This window comes from Protopterus annectens, chromosome 1.part0 (assembly GCF_019279795.1).
Source record: "Protopterus annectens isolate FY-2018-M chromosome 1.part0, PAN1.0, whole genome shotgun sequence".
NCBI classification, from domain to species: domain Eukaryota; kingdom Metazoa; phylum Chordata; order Ceratodontiformes; family Protopteridae; genus Protopterus; species Protopterus annectens.
In genome coordinates, this window is record NC_056725.1 from 1,241,261,428 (window position 1) to 1,241,276,096 (window position 14,669).

Genomic DNA, 14,669 nt, shown 5'->3' on the forward strand with positions numbered 1-14,669 from the left:
TGATGGATGCCTTTTGGCACATCATTGTCTGGAGTCTGTTTACTCTTGGTTGGCATCACTTCCATATAAGGTGTTTGGGCTTTCATCATTGCCTGGAATGTTTACCAAGGACTTCATCATGTTAGTCAGTGCCTTACAGGTGATTTGTCTCCATGTGTTTTTCTGTCAGTGAGTACTGTCATAGTTGCAGTCCAAGTATGACCAAAAATGAGATGCCCTTACTCATATCACAGTGGGACTACCATTATAGACACAGGGCCTGACTTGTTCCATTTTGGTCATTCATACTCTCTGGTAAGGCCCAAGTAGTCATGAATTTAGAGGTCTAGAAGAGGGCAAAGTGCAAGGTCAAGGATCAAACCATTCTTTAACTTCTGATCTTCATAGCTGTTGCGATATTCAGTGTTATTTGCTTATCTGAAGATGCTTTTGTTGTACTGAATTGTGAAGTGTAAGTAGCAGTAGGCTGTATTCCATTTTTTACCACAAAAGAAATGTTTCCCTTAGTTTCCTCGTAAACCCTCATCTTCTCTTGAGAATGGATTACATGAAGTCATCGGACAAATAAGAAAAGTAGGATGAAGTGATAAAATGTAATAAAGGATAACCAGGGAGGTCTAAAGAAATGAAAATCCACCTCATCTCTTCAAACTTTGAGGACAGTACTATAGTTCATATGACTTCCAAAAGCAGAGTTATGGAGTCATTTTCTAAAATTTCAAAATTCTCCTCAATGATTTTGACTCTGCCTTTCATTGGTAATTATGATAAGTGTAGCCAGTGCCTGGCTCTGAGGTGCAGAGGAATGAAACCATTACTATGACACAGGTGACTGGGATTTCATTAATGGCCCTGGCATTGGAGGGGCCCAGCAGCAAGAGGAAGGATTGAATCTGTCATGGTCTAATCACCTGTGGGTGTGGATTTGTGTTCACTTGGGTACTTAGGGCAGTGTGATCTCCCTTGTGAAGACTGGAGAGACTATACTTCTTGCTCATACTTTGGGAGGAGGGGCAGGATGGCTTGAAGGAAATGCCTCTAGCGAAAGAGACTGGAGATCCTCAACCATCAGCCCATTGCATTCTCCTCTTCAACATTTCACTGGGTGCATGCAGGAGCGTAGGTAAAAATCACAAAAAAACATTGAACCACCCTTGATGACAACATAAATGATCATGAATGATGCCCTCCCCTCAGTTTACCTTTCCACTGGTGATGGGGAATATATTGGCTGATTGGCTTTGAGGGAGCTGATGATTGGTGGGGTGGGGTAAGAAAAGTAAACAAAAAATATGTTGGAGTTGCCAGTGATCAGATCAGACCAAGGAGCTTCAGCAGACAATTGGCCTGGTACTTTGGGAGTGTTTTCTTAAGCATAAAGACAGTAAAATGGACTATGGATTATAAAGAATAGTTTATGTATTACTACTGTTAGGCAAAACAAAACAAAAAAATGGAATTTCCAAACAAAGGTTATGCAGCAAGAATAAGAAAAAAAGTCAAAGAATTAATAAAAATACTTGCACAAGAAAATTTTTTAAAAGCTGCAGGTAGTAATATAAAATACTTAATGTAACAGACCTGAACAAAACGTTATGTAGATGAGAAACATAGGGCCGCCTGTAAAAACAAATGACAGAAGTGAGATAAGATCAAGAGCAAAAAGCAGAGGTTATTGAAAGATATGAATAGGAAACATAGTTATGAGAAAGAAAAAAAATCTGTATGGGGCAATATTTATGCAGACAAGAAAGCCAAACTAATCACTGCAAAAAAATGCACTTGAAGAGAAATAGAGGCAAGAAAGAAAGGTCACAAAGGTGGAATCTAATTGAAAAAAAGTTGTTTAGTGAGTTGGAAATTAAAACAAATAAAAACTGAGCTGATAGACATCTATGAAGTGAACTTTGACACTGACAATATCACAACATGATGGGCCAATGAGTCCTAAGATGGAGGAGTAGCAGATGAAGCAGGATGCAGCTGAAGACAATATGCCACAGGCTATGTTTTAGAACCTTCTTCAGGAGAATTACGTAAAAGTCCATTTAGAATTGCACAGCAAGGAAAAGGGCAGGAAGCAATGAAAGCTCTGACATATGCAGTACTGGCAACATGATGGACCAGTGAGGCTCCAAATTTAAGAGCAACAGATGGAGCAGGATGATGTTCTGGATCTTTCTGCAAGAGACACTTCTGAATGCCCAGTTAGAATTGCACAGCAATGGAAAGAACAGGAAACAGAGAACAAATAGGATGTTCTCAATGCAGAAGAAAATGATCTTAAGGAAGCCATGTTTGATTTACTAGAAATGGGCAGACATATTAAGACAGATGAAAGAAATAGCTTAAAGAAAATTAATAAGGGCCAAAATGTCAGAAGACTGGTAAAACAAATATGCTCAGTAACTACGAATGTTAAAAGAAATTCATGTTATATAACAAAAATAAGTAGGGTAATTACTGTGCAGCTAAACCCATAACAGATAGTGTTACAAACAGAGTAACAGATGAGAGGAGGGAAACAGAATGCCACCATGGAAGCATCATGCAGAGAAAACTATAAAGCAGCTAACACAAGAAGTATCACTGTTTGAAAAATGCAGAAAAGGGAAAAGATCATGAAAAAATCATAGAAAGATAGATGTGGTGAAAGCACACAGTATTAAAACATACGAGGATTTATACACTATTTCCAATAATAAACTAAAAATATCAGCATATGCAAAAAAACTTAAAAGGTATGCAGACAGATATAAAGGAAAAGTGCAAAAAGAACAATTTATTGATGACCGAAAAGGTTTATTAATAATTTTCAAACAAAGTAAAAGCAATAAATGCACCACCAACAAAGAAGAAATAAGTACATTTTGGAGGAGCGTTAATTAAGACTCTCTGTTGAACGTAGCAGAAATGCTGAATGGATAGAAGAGTTGAAAGAAATAGTAAGTACTGAAGTATAGATATGACGTGGGAGGATGTAATACTCAGAGAAACTGAAGCAAAACTTAAAAGAAAAAAAAATGTCTAACCGGAAAAACCCAGGTTCAGCTGAAGTATCTAACTTCTGGTTAAAGGTATTATCTTTACACAAAGATCTAGCCCTTTGTAAAAAAAATTAATTTTATACACACCACCCCAGATGTACATCATACTGGTTAACAACAGGAAAAAACATACTCTTCCTCAAAAGTGAACTGGGAAGCCATCATTAGAACTAATAACTTGCCTTCTGACAATGTATAAATTGTATACTGGAATTGAAGCAAAGAGGGTTTATCACCATCTTAAAAAAAAAATTCAATCATGGCATTTCAACAAAAAGCTGTATGGAACAAAGTATCATCTATTGTTAAGTAAAACCCTAAATTTGAGCTGTAAAATGGGTAAGAATCTAAGTATGGCATGGGTAGATTACAAAAAAAAAGAATTCGACAGCATCCCAAATTCATGAATTGCTGAATGCTTGCAAATGTATAAGATGTGTGCTACACTGATCAGTTACTTTACATTGACTATGAAATAATGGCTACCCACTTTGCAGTTGAGCCACGGTAAAGGACAAATTATTATTCCAGGGATAAACATTCAAAGGGGGATATTCCAGGGTGATTCCTTGTCACCGCTGTTTTTTTTCACCAGTAATCCATTAAGCCGTTTATTTAATAGACTAGGTTTACAGCTAAATTTCCAGAAACTAACCTTGTTCAAAGACATCTCGTCTGCTTTTTGTGGATGATTTAAAATTGTATAGTTCATCAGATGAGGGTTTGAAAGTACAACTACAAGCAGTTGAAACTTTACTCAGATAATACAAGAATGACATTTAGTCCTGATAAATGTGAAGTAGAAACATTTATAACAGGAAATATGCAGCACCATGAAAACATCAGCATGGCACAGGAATGTCATGTAAAGGAACTTGAAAAGGAATGAGTAGCCAAATGTTTAATATTGTGTGAAGAATCTGCTGTAAAACATGAACAAATGAAAACAGTTTAGTGAGAGAAGTACTTAAAAAAGGCAAAAGCTAATGTTGAAAACTGACCCGACATCTAGGAATAACATCCAAACTGTAAACCAGTTTGCTTTTCCTGTTCTAACTTACAGCCTTGGTATAACTGACAGTACTGAATCAGCTGGACAAGGATAAATGCTTCACGCGTACCAAATGATATATACAAGTCAGTGCACAGCGTATATATCCCTTGGTCTGAAGGAGATATGGGCCTCCTCAAAACTAAATCCACACTAAGGTCTGCAGTTGTGTAGCAGCAAACATATTTGCTGATCTCATCAGATCTAAACATAGTGAACGTTCTAAAGAATGAAGAAAAGAAGTCTAAGATGACATCTTAGTTTAGCAGAAGCATTTTGGAAGGGAGTAGGACTGGAAGTCAGGCTAGAAGTAGATGAAAGCCCAACAATAACTGAAACTGCCACAGAAACAAAAGAAAGAATATAAAGAAAAGTACCAATAAAAGTGCAAAGCCCACAGATATATAGTAACAGGTATAGAGAACTCATAGAACAAGCACACGTTGAGCAATATTTGCTACAGTGATGGTTAATGAGAGGTGAATTTAAACTAAAAGATGAATGGCTAATGACAGCCAAAGGTAGTGGGCTAGCTACACATTGGGCCAGATTCAGTAACACCTTCACCAAGTGAACACTAACTGTACAAGGTCTGTATTCAAGAACATTCCTACCATGTTTTTGTGCTGTCAGTTCACTCAGAAAGATTACTGTTAAGTGTGCATGTAGTCTACACTTCATTGTAACCGCTATGAATACCCTTCAGTATTTAATGCTGCTAGAATATCAGTAGGAAAACTAAAATTAGGAGGTAGAAGGTGGGAGTTATGCTTGTGTTGTCTAGTAACTTAGAATGGTGCACACATAATGTAGGTATTACTGAATCTGGTCCATGGATGTACCAAGTCTGTTGAAAAAGTGAGACCAACAGACAGATGCAGATTTTGAAAAACAGAACTGGGAACAGTTGTATATCTCATTGCTGGTTGTGACGTGTTCATGGCTGAGTATCTGTATACTGAAAGGCACAAAAATGTGGCAAGACTGTTGCACTGGGATTGTGCAAACATCACAATGTTCAGGTAGCTGAGAAGCACTAGAAATATGAGTAACAAAGCATTATTGTCCATGATGAGGTTTGGATCAGATGGAATCGCCCAGTCTGAACAGTTAAGGAAATAGATGCAAGGAAACCAGATGTAATCCAAGGAAATAGTGACAAAAGTAGCACTAATAACTGAAATAGTTACACCCAGTAACTGTAGCATCTTGCATACTGAATAACACAAAGTCATATGATACTAGGATTCGCAAGCAGAAAGTAGAGCAATGTGGAATAGAGACCCAGATAGTTCTAATAGTAGTTGAGGAAAACGATTAAGAAAAAAGAAATTTCAAGCATAGATAAATATGCTATGTTGCCCCATTTGAACTGCAGATTGAAGCAATTCTGGTTACAGTGTGGCTGCTGAGAAGAGCACTCGTGGCAAACATCAAAGACTGAAGCAATACTAACTTCATGAATTTTAGTTGTGCCCTGATGCAGGAATGGGATCCATTCCTATCATGGTATTAGAAACCTAAAACATTTGGAGAAAGAGTAGCACTGCAGTGCTTAAAGTGAAATGTGGTCATGATGTAGTGAATGCTGCTTTAAGAACTGACATGTTAGGGGTAGTTCTGAAAAGGCTAGTTTGGCTTAGACCAGAGATTTGTAATGAGGGCATGAGATCAAGACCTTTGAGTGGTCCTGTTTCTCAGTTTTAGTTTGTCTGGTCAAGAGATTACATAACTTTTGACTTGGCAAAGCAAGGTAAAATAAAGCGTGTACCAATGGTATAGAAGGATAAAGTCCTAACTGTAGTCCACGTGATGCAGGTTCCACTAATGACTCAGGCATTTAATGATGCAGGCAAGGGCGATGGAGGTGCACACCCTGGAAAGGAGATGGTGCCTTATGCCTAGTTCACATTGTTGCTGTAATGACAGGGCTACAGCTGGATAACAAAGGCCCGTCATGATATGTGGAGGTGTAGATGTGGCCACTGAAGCTGGTGATAGTAATCTTTGTTGGCATATGTGAGGAAGCACACATGGGCAAGCAGACAGTGCATAGGCAGCCCTTGCAGTGAAGATAAGTGGTGGACTTAGGACATAAAATAGAAGAAGCTCTCTTTACTGGAATGCCAGCAAAAGTACAAAGCATCATCATGGCTGCATGGAAGATGTCCGTCCTCCCCCACTCAGTGTGATGTCTGATCAAGGGGATGCTTAATGATTGGCAGACATGGAGGCAAAAAATTATACGAAAACATGAGGTCACATTTTGTGTTATTTTCATTTACTGACCTTGTTGCCTCACTAGGCAAATCCTCATAGTCACCAGTTTACTAAAGTCTGTATACTAAACCTACAAAACCAGCCCTTATTACAGGCATCTACATCACTTCACCCTGTAGCTGTCTTTCTTAGCCAAAGTACTTTCAACCCATATAGTTATGTCTTTCTAAGATACTCTTGCACTAACTCCGCAAAACATCACCCCAAAAGGTACATATGCTGCATAACCCTCAATAAATAAATTCTTAGATTTTCTGTGTGACTGATATCACTAATCCAAAGTTTTCTCCTTTGGACCTATCTAGAGTCAAATCTGGGTCCCCAAGCTTTACATTCTCATCTTCACAGCTCCCACTTCGGAATTGGTCTCATTAATGCAGACAGCATCTTAAGTAAAATTGAACAGATCCAGTCATTATTTAGCCCCCCTATAAACCACATATATCTACAGTTACTGAATCTTGAGTTAAAACAAGCACACCAAATTTAATTCACTTCCAAGGCCATAAATTTGTATTCAGTGCAAAACCAAGCAACAAGATGGGAGGTGAACTCCCCTCTTGTTTTGGGATAGTATAAGTACAACCACTTAAGGACAAAAGTCATCCCTAAAAATGACCACAATCTAAAATAGCTAGCCATTTCAGTCCAAGACAAGTACTCCTAAACCTTCATCTTGGTGGTGGTTTCCTATCTCTCTCCCCAGCAAGTCTTTTATTTGACGTATTATTACACACTTTTCTGTATCATTTTATTTGCATGTTTATTCATTTAAAGTTTCTCTTCATTAAACTTTGTGTTTGAGTTGTTCTCTGGATGTTTCCAGTCTGGTGGCTATTGTACTGTGGCTCATTCCACTCTGGTGGCTATAGTTGGTGGTTTAGAGCAACCATGTCATCCATCAAGGGGGGCCCTTTGTATATAACAACAAATGGATATAAGATATAAAAGATATGCTGTTACCAGCTGATCTAGAAGAGTAACCGGGTCTATATTATATTTGTGAACACGCTGAATTGAGAACGCTATATAAGCGACCCACAATCCCCGAAAACCCAAAATGTCGAACACACGAATCAGCGATTTTTTTTTCCCTGGGAAAAAAAAAAATCACTGATCTGTAAAAAGAAAAAAAAAATCCAAACACAAAATAAAGTGGGCGCTTCACCTGCCACAGCCTCCCTACTTAAATATGCCAACTCAGAGATCGCACCACAGTGGCGGGAATGGTAAAGTCCCAAAAACGGCCCAGTGATTTTTTTCCCTACTAAAAAAGTTACTGTTCCGTGCTTTTGGAATTTTGCCATTTCACGTAATGACGTTCGATGAAACAGCGTTTGCAATTTAATGCATTTGCTAAAATAATAGGAACCCAAGTAACCCCCTTATTACATTAGAAGCACCTTCTCATTCTCCCCTTTTGATGGGTGGCCTTTTCATCCAACTTTAGCTTTTGAGGGTCCTTGAAAGTCAGGAGGTTGTACACTTGCACATTAGTTGTTAAAGTTGTAGGTGGCTAATCTTAATTATTTCTTGATTTGCAAGAAGTTGCTGACTGGTGTCTTGGGTATTAGCTGGTAGGCTTTGGGGTTAAGCTCAGTTAAATAGTTAAATAAAATCAAATGAAAATGTCCACACCCCTGTAAAAGTATTCAAGAATCCCAACAAAAACAACAGTCAAGCGATGTACTAGAATAGAATCTTTATTCACAAAATGAAGTTAAGCTCTCTCATCCCTGCCGTGAGACTTCATTAGAGCTAACTTCTAAAACCACCTTATTCAAAGTAAATATTACCTTTCATAGTCACGTGATGAACCAGCCAGGCACAAAATAATTTTATTCAAGTAATATGCTGCCATCAAATTGAGATTCTTTTCTGGTAAATTGCTTGATGTCTGTTTTTGTTGGATTCAGTCAAGTAGTTGAATAGTAAATACATTGGATGCATCAATACCTATCATGCATGTAAGAGTGCAGGATATTTAAAAAAAAATATCTTAACCTTGGTGGAAAGAATGAACTGTATAATCCATTAAGGTCAGTTTTCACTTAGACGGCTGATATGGCAAAAAACGTATCCATTATTTTTCTTTTTCTTGGTGGTGTTTACTTCTTCACACTGGTCATGGCTGAGAAAGGTCCTTTGGATAAGTCTATCCAGCTGCCCAGCAAGCAAGCAAATATTTGATGTCTATACTTAGCATGCATCAGTAAATTCTGATTGGTGTCAGTATGTTACAAAATATGTTTTCAAACCTTGAAAGTCATGGTTTTAACTGTATTTTTAGGCATTCCTGTGAATTATCAGGATGTGGCCTCCATAGATCCTGAGTATGCTAAGAACTTGCAGTGGCTTCTGGACAATGATATCAGTGACCTTGGGCTTGAGCTGACGTTCTCAGTAGAAACTGATGTGTTTGGTGCCATGGAAGAAGTGCCTTTAAAACCAGGGGGAGCCAGTATACTTGTTACACAGGAAAACAAGGTAACATGTTTAATGTTGAGTACAGTTTAAGTGAAATGGAGATAGCTGTAGTTTGTTTACCTAAGGTTATGTTATCCCCTTCATAGTGTTTACTTTTCTTGAACTTTCATTATTGGTGGTTATTCCCTAACAAATCTGTTCAACGCTGAAGCTATGTTGTGGTCTTATGGAACTTTAATTATTGGTGGTTATTCCCCAGTAAGTCTGCTTAACTCAGAAGCTGTGCTGTAGTCTGGAAGTCCTTCTGCAGCCAAATGTCCTCGGATGTAATTGAGAAAAACCCTAATTGTCTGCTCAGTAAAGGCTTTGGAGCAGGCTGTCTCAGCTGAATCTGCAGAAAGATTGTCTGGCAAAAGAGTGTAAGACCATGGGAGCTGTATAATAGACCAGCGAGAAGAGCTGGCATTTACTGCAAAGTTGAAGTGTGGGAGAAGTCTGAAGATCTGTGAATAGCGGTGACCAAACAACCTCATTTTCGCCGTGAAAGATGACCGACTCAGATTCACTTCCTCACGATTCAGCTACCACCGATGACTGATAAGGAATGATTGGGGCCGAAAACAATTGGAAGAGGCTGATGACTGGCAGAAAAGGGACATAAACACACAGAAATAAAAAATATTCATGTGACATTTATGAGGCAGAAACAATTGTCTAACCACATAATTTTTCTAGAACTGAACAGCTTAACTGCTAATTTGTCTCAGAGTTAGCAGTTAAGCTATTTAGTGCTGGAAACATGGCATGATCAGGCAATTATCTCTGCCACTTAAGTGACACATACATACATATTTTTTGTCTTTGCTCAGTTTTTGGGAGGAGACATTTATTCTTCAGTCAGAATTAAGGACAACTGAATTTTTGCAGCAGATTTTTGGATAATTTGTGAACTGTATTGAAACTATAATTTTTTTAAGGTTCACTTTTTCTCAGTCTGACACAACAGTTGCATTTTTGGATATTTATCAAAGGATGTGAATAATAGATGTTTTATTTCTAGTATTTATAGGAAAGCTACATTTTCTAATACCATGTTACATTTTACAAGTTGCCATCCTTATGTGCGAAGAGCTATAGCGAGGGGACAAATGATGAGCAGTGAGAATGGTGTCTTAGTAGCATGTTTTTGGATGAAATGAATAAGTTAAAGAATATGTTTTCATCTACAGGTTACCCCCGCAGTTTAATTAAGCATGCAGCTAGTGAGGTTATGATAAAAAGGGATGAAGAGATTTACGTACCCTTGTTATGTCAAAAAAATTGCAAACATTAGTGTCATGAAAAAGATCATGTTTGCAAAGCCCTGGTTACAACTCTCATGTGAATGAGGTGAGGAGGGTTGTAACTGATGATAAGAATATCATTCTGTTTGATGATGAAACGGGTAACATTTCTGGACCCCAACACAAGATTATTTTCAGGAGGGATAGAAATTTTAAGAACATGTTGGAAGGTTGTACAAGCAGTGTAAGTTGTAACAGGGGAGACAAAAAGTACACTTTTAAGTGTGGTATGTGTGCTCAATGCAAACACATTTTGGAGGATAACACGATCACAATAAATGAAAGAGTGGATTAATCAGAAAACATATTATAATTGTACTTCAGAGTGGGTGGTTTACATAGCAGTATGCCAAATGTGCCCTGGATACTATATTGGTAAAACAGAAAGCATATTAAAGGAACATATTTATGAACATTCATATGACATTACTCGGAACAGTAATCATAAAAGATGTTTGTTAGTTAAACATGTGCAGGAATGTTCTGGCCACTGTTTTAAATTTTGGGTATTGGATGGTATTTATGTTGATGTTAGAGGTGGTCCATGGAAACTTAAACTGGAGGTTTTAGAGTTGAAGTGGCAGCTGGTAATGTGAGCTGATAAATATCCAGGTTCAAATTAAAATGTTTCCATTGATTAGTGTGCTGAGGTTAAAGCAATTAAAATTTTATAATTATGTTGTTTTGTTTAATATTGTTGTAATGTATATGTATTATTCATGCATTGTCTTTTTATCCACTGTTTTTAAAATACTTAGTCTGACGCGCATATTTTTTTTGTTTTTTTTACCTTATGCTTGCCAACCATTGACTTTGAATACTTGGTCTGGGGTGTTATTTCTCAGGCTAAAAATATTAGTGGCAAGCACACTTCACTGGGTCACTGTAATCCCCTCCCCCTCCTAAAGTACTAGATAGTCAGTTTGTATTCTTCCTTCTAAGCTAGCAAATTAAATCATTTGTAAACAACTTTAGCAGCTTAGTTTTATGTTTATACTCAATCACTGTCCCTTCTAACCTGGTAAATTAACTCATTTTCTTAGCAACTTCAGCAGTTTATTTATTTATTTTTTTTTATTTCATAAGCAAGGCAGGTGAAGAATAAAATGCAGGATATTTACGCTTGCAAACTGCAGCACAAACATCTTGCCACTCAGGCTGGCCTATGACTCCCATTATTTTAAGCTAAACTATCACTCTAGGCACTGACCTGTATCGGGGAAGATCCTTTACAGATTGTTCTTTGTCTTGTGCAGGGTTTTTCTCACCAGGTTCATCCTGCTCCATTCGCCCTCACTACTCTTGGGCTTACTCTACTCCTCTACCCTTTCCCCATTCCCACTCACCCTGTATTTCCATACTTTTGTACCTACATACACCACAACCCTTACCTAACTTACCAATCATCACTCTCCCCCACCCTTTCACACTCCTCCCACCTCAATAGACTGTCATCTAGTCTCTCCCAATCATCTCTGTTTCTCACAACTCTATAATATTTACCACAACACAGCTCCCCGTCCCTAACCACTCTACTATCCCTACTTTTCTTTTATCTCCTGCCACAACTGTGTTCTACTAGTCATTACACTTACGCACAATTCTCGTGTGCTTTTTTTATCTTCCTTATAATGACACTGACTTCCATAATTATAACTTCAAACACTATCACTTTCCAACATTCACCCACACCACTCCTCTACTTTCAGTAAAACCTTATAGTCGCATCAGCCCTCATCCCTACCAGAACTGCAACTCTCTACTCTTCCCTTTCAAACATATATACTCCACCATCCCTCGGCTCTCCACTTACAGATATAACTGACTAATGGACAAACATAAAAATCTAGTATTGCACTGCTTAACACACATTAAACTACAGGCGGATATCCATCCCAACCCAGGCCCCAACTGTGAATTCACCCAAATCAAACTACAGACTGATATCCATCCCATTCCAGGCCTCAGCTGTGACTTCCTCCCAAATCAACAACACCTGACTCGAGCTCTACTGTAACACACCAAGATCTCACTGGAGCAACTGTAATTACCTCATTGATGATTACCTCCAACTCAGACCTTCTAATAACCAATTCTAGTCTCAGAAGCTTTGTAAATAAAATTAGTGAATTCCATGCTACCTTGACCACCTACTCTCCAGACTGTCATAACAGAAACTAGGCTAAAGTCCCACATCAAAGACTCAGAAATTACACCAAAAGGTTACAATATTATTAGATAAGATAAACTAAGCAAGCAAGGTGGTGGTGTAGCAATCATGTTTAAAGACTCTCTTAAAGTAGAAATACCAAATTGTACTTCCCCAGTCATCCCCAGGGATGAAATACTAACCACGCACCTACAAATTAATCCTCACAAAGCCATTACAGTATAGCAGCCTACCTGCCCCCTGGCAACAATCCAAGCATTGAATCCCACCTCTCTTGGTCTGCTTCTTCTTTCAGCCAAGAAACTGTCGTCCTAGGTTACTTTAATTTCAACTGGCTCTCCTGCTCCTCTGACTGCCCCACTAACTTTATTAACCTGTACAATTTCACCCAAACTATTAGATATCCCACTTGCACTGACAAACCCCTCCAAAAAACAGTCTCTACTTGACTGGATATTAACCAACAAGCCAAACCTGGGGAAACAAGCTGGCTGCCTACCAGTCACACTGTGTCCACGCCCCAACATTTCTAATAAGAACAATAATTCAAATCCAAACTTACATACCCTTCAAATACACATGCAGCAAGAAAAAATTCTCACCTCATATATTTAATCTTCTACTTCCGCATAGCGACTGGTCTCCATTAAAAAACCTTGAACTAGACCTTGCAGTTGAATACTTCAGCAACAAATTTCTTGACATCTTAAATAACCTTGCCCCCATCAGGAAAATACACCCCAAATCCAAACAATTACCATGGCTATCTAATGACGCTAAACTTCTAATTAAACAAAGGGACAGAGCCTGGTTACTGTATCATACCACTAAAGACAAAACTGATTTCTCCTTATATCAGCAAGTAAGAAACCAGGCTAGGAAGAAAAATCACCAATGATTAAAAAAAAATGCTTTCAAACCTGCCAACAAAAGCACCTGCACAACCCACAAAAGTTCTGGCAAAATATTGACTACCTCCTTAACCCTGGAAAAACTTCCACCCCTGCCCCCTCCACTGCTAATATAGCCGAGCCCTTAGCCTCTCAGTTCAACTCCCACTTTGTCAACTCTATCACCTCACTCCTAGACAGCAAACATAACCTACCACTCACAGCCCCCTCCCTCTGAGAACACCACCTCTTTCTCTTTTAAACCCTTCCAGACTTCTTACATTAAAAAAACTACTAAGTAAACTAAAACCTTGCTGTCTTGCTGCCAGCCAACTACCCAGTAAATTCCTAAAAGTAGCTGCTCTTTCCATCACCTACCCCATATCCATCCTAATCAATCGCCTCTGGAAAATTTCTCACATCATTCCCCTTCACAAAGGTGGCCCCTCTAGAGAGATATCTCAAACTACTGACGGATTGCCTTCCTCTCTCCCATAGCCAGAATCCTAGAAAAATACATACACCACCAGCTCCTGAATCACCTCACCACTAACACCCTACTATCTAGCTCGCAGCACTAAAACAGCACTAATAACCTTTACTGATATTATTCTTCACCTCTAAAATGAACAACTTGTCTCAGCAATTTTCCTGGATACGTCAAAGGCCTTTGACACTGTATCCCACCAACTGCTACTCAACAATCCTGCATCATACATTCTTAATTCCTCATCCCTAACATGGTTTGTCAGCTATCTGTCAAACTATCAACAAGCTACAAGATGGGAGAACAAACTCTCCCCACCACTACCAGTATCCACTGGTGTACCCCAAGGATCCATACTTGATCCCCTCCTCTTTGTCATATTTACGAACAGCCTGAATTCCTCAACCCAGCTTGACACCATCATCCATTATGCAGATGATTCCACTCTTATCTGCTAAGCCCCCCCCCCCCCAAGAACTGCAACTCAAAATGCAGAAATCTTTCCAGGACATTGAAAATTACTTCCCCAACCATCAACTCATCCTCAACCCAAACAAGACTAAGTTCATGATCTTCCCAAATAAATCAACCAAGCTCAGCTCACTACTTTTCTCCATTTACTCCTCTAATGGAACAAAAATCGAGCCTATTAATCAGACCAAGCTCCTATGAGTTACAATAGATCACAGACTAAAATTTGGTAAACATATCTCCCTAATAATCAAAAAAAGTCCATACCAAATTTAGTGCTGTCTGTAGGGCAAAACTATACCTTACTAACCAAGCCAGATTAGCCACAGCAAGATCTCACTATCTACTCTCCTCTACTGTTCAGATATGTACACCAACCTACATAAAGCTGACCTTAATAGTCTAGATTCCTGCTATAAGAAAATAGCCAAGTTTGCAGCCAGTCTTCTCCATAAAAGTAATCACTGCTTCACTCTTCAGCAAGTCAACTGACTGTAACTTCC

At 38.5% G+C, this 14,669-nt stretch overlaps 1 protein-coding gene across 1 annotated transcript in view; it reads left to right on the plus strand.

Moving 5' to 3' along the window:
* HACE1 (HECT domain and ankyrin repeat containing E3 ubiquitin protein ligase 1) overlaps positions 1-14,669 on the plus strand; it is a gene marked incomplete in the record, with an annotated part of 1,502,717 nt that overhangs the window by 1,173,258 nt on the left and 314,790 nt on the right. Inside the window, 1 exon segment of the mRNA XM_044065909.1 lies at positions 8,669-8,865. Within this exon segment, the coding sequence (XP_043921844.1) occupies positions 8,669-8,865 (197 nt within the window).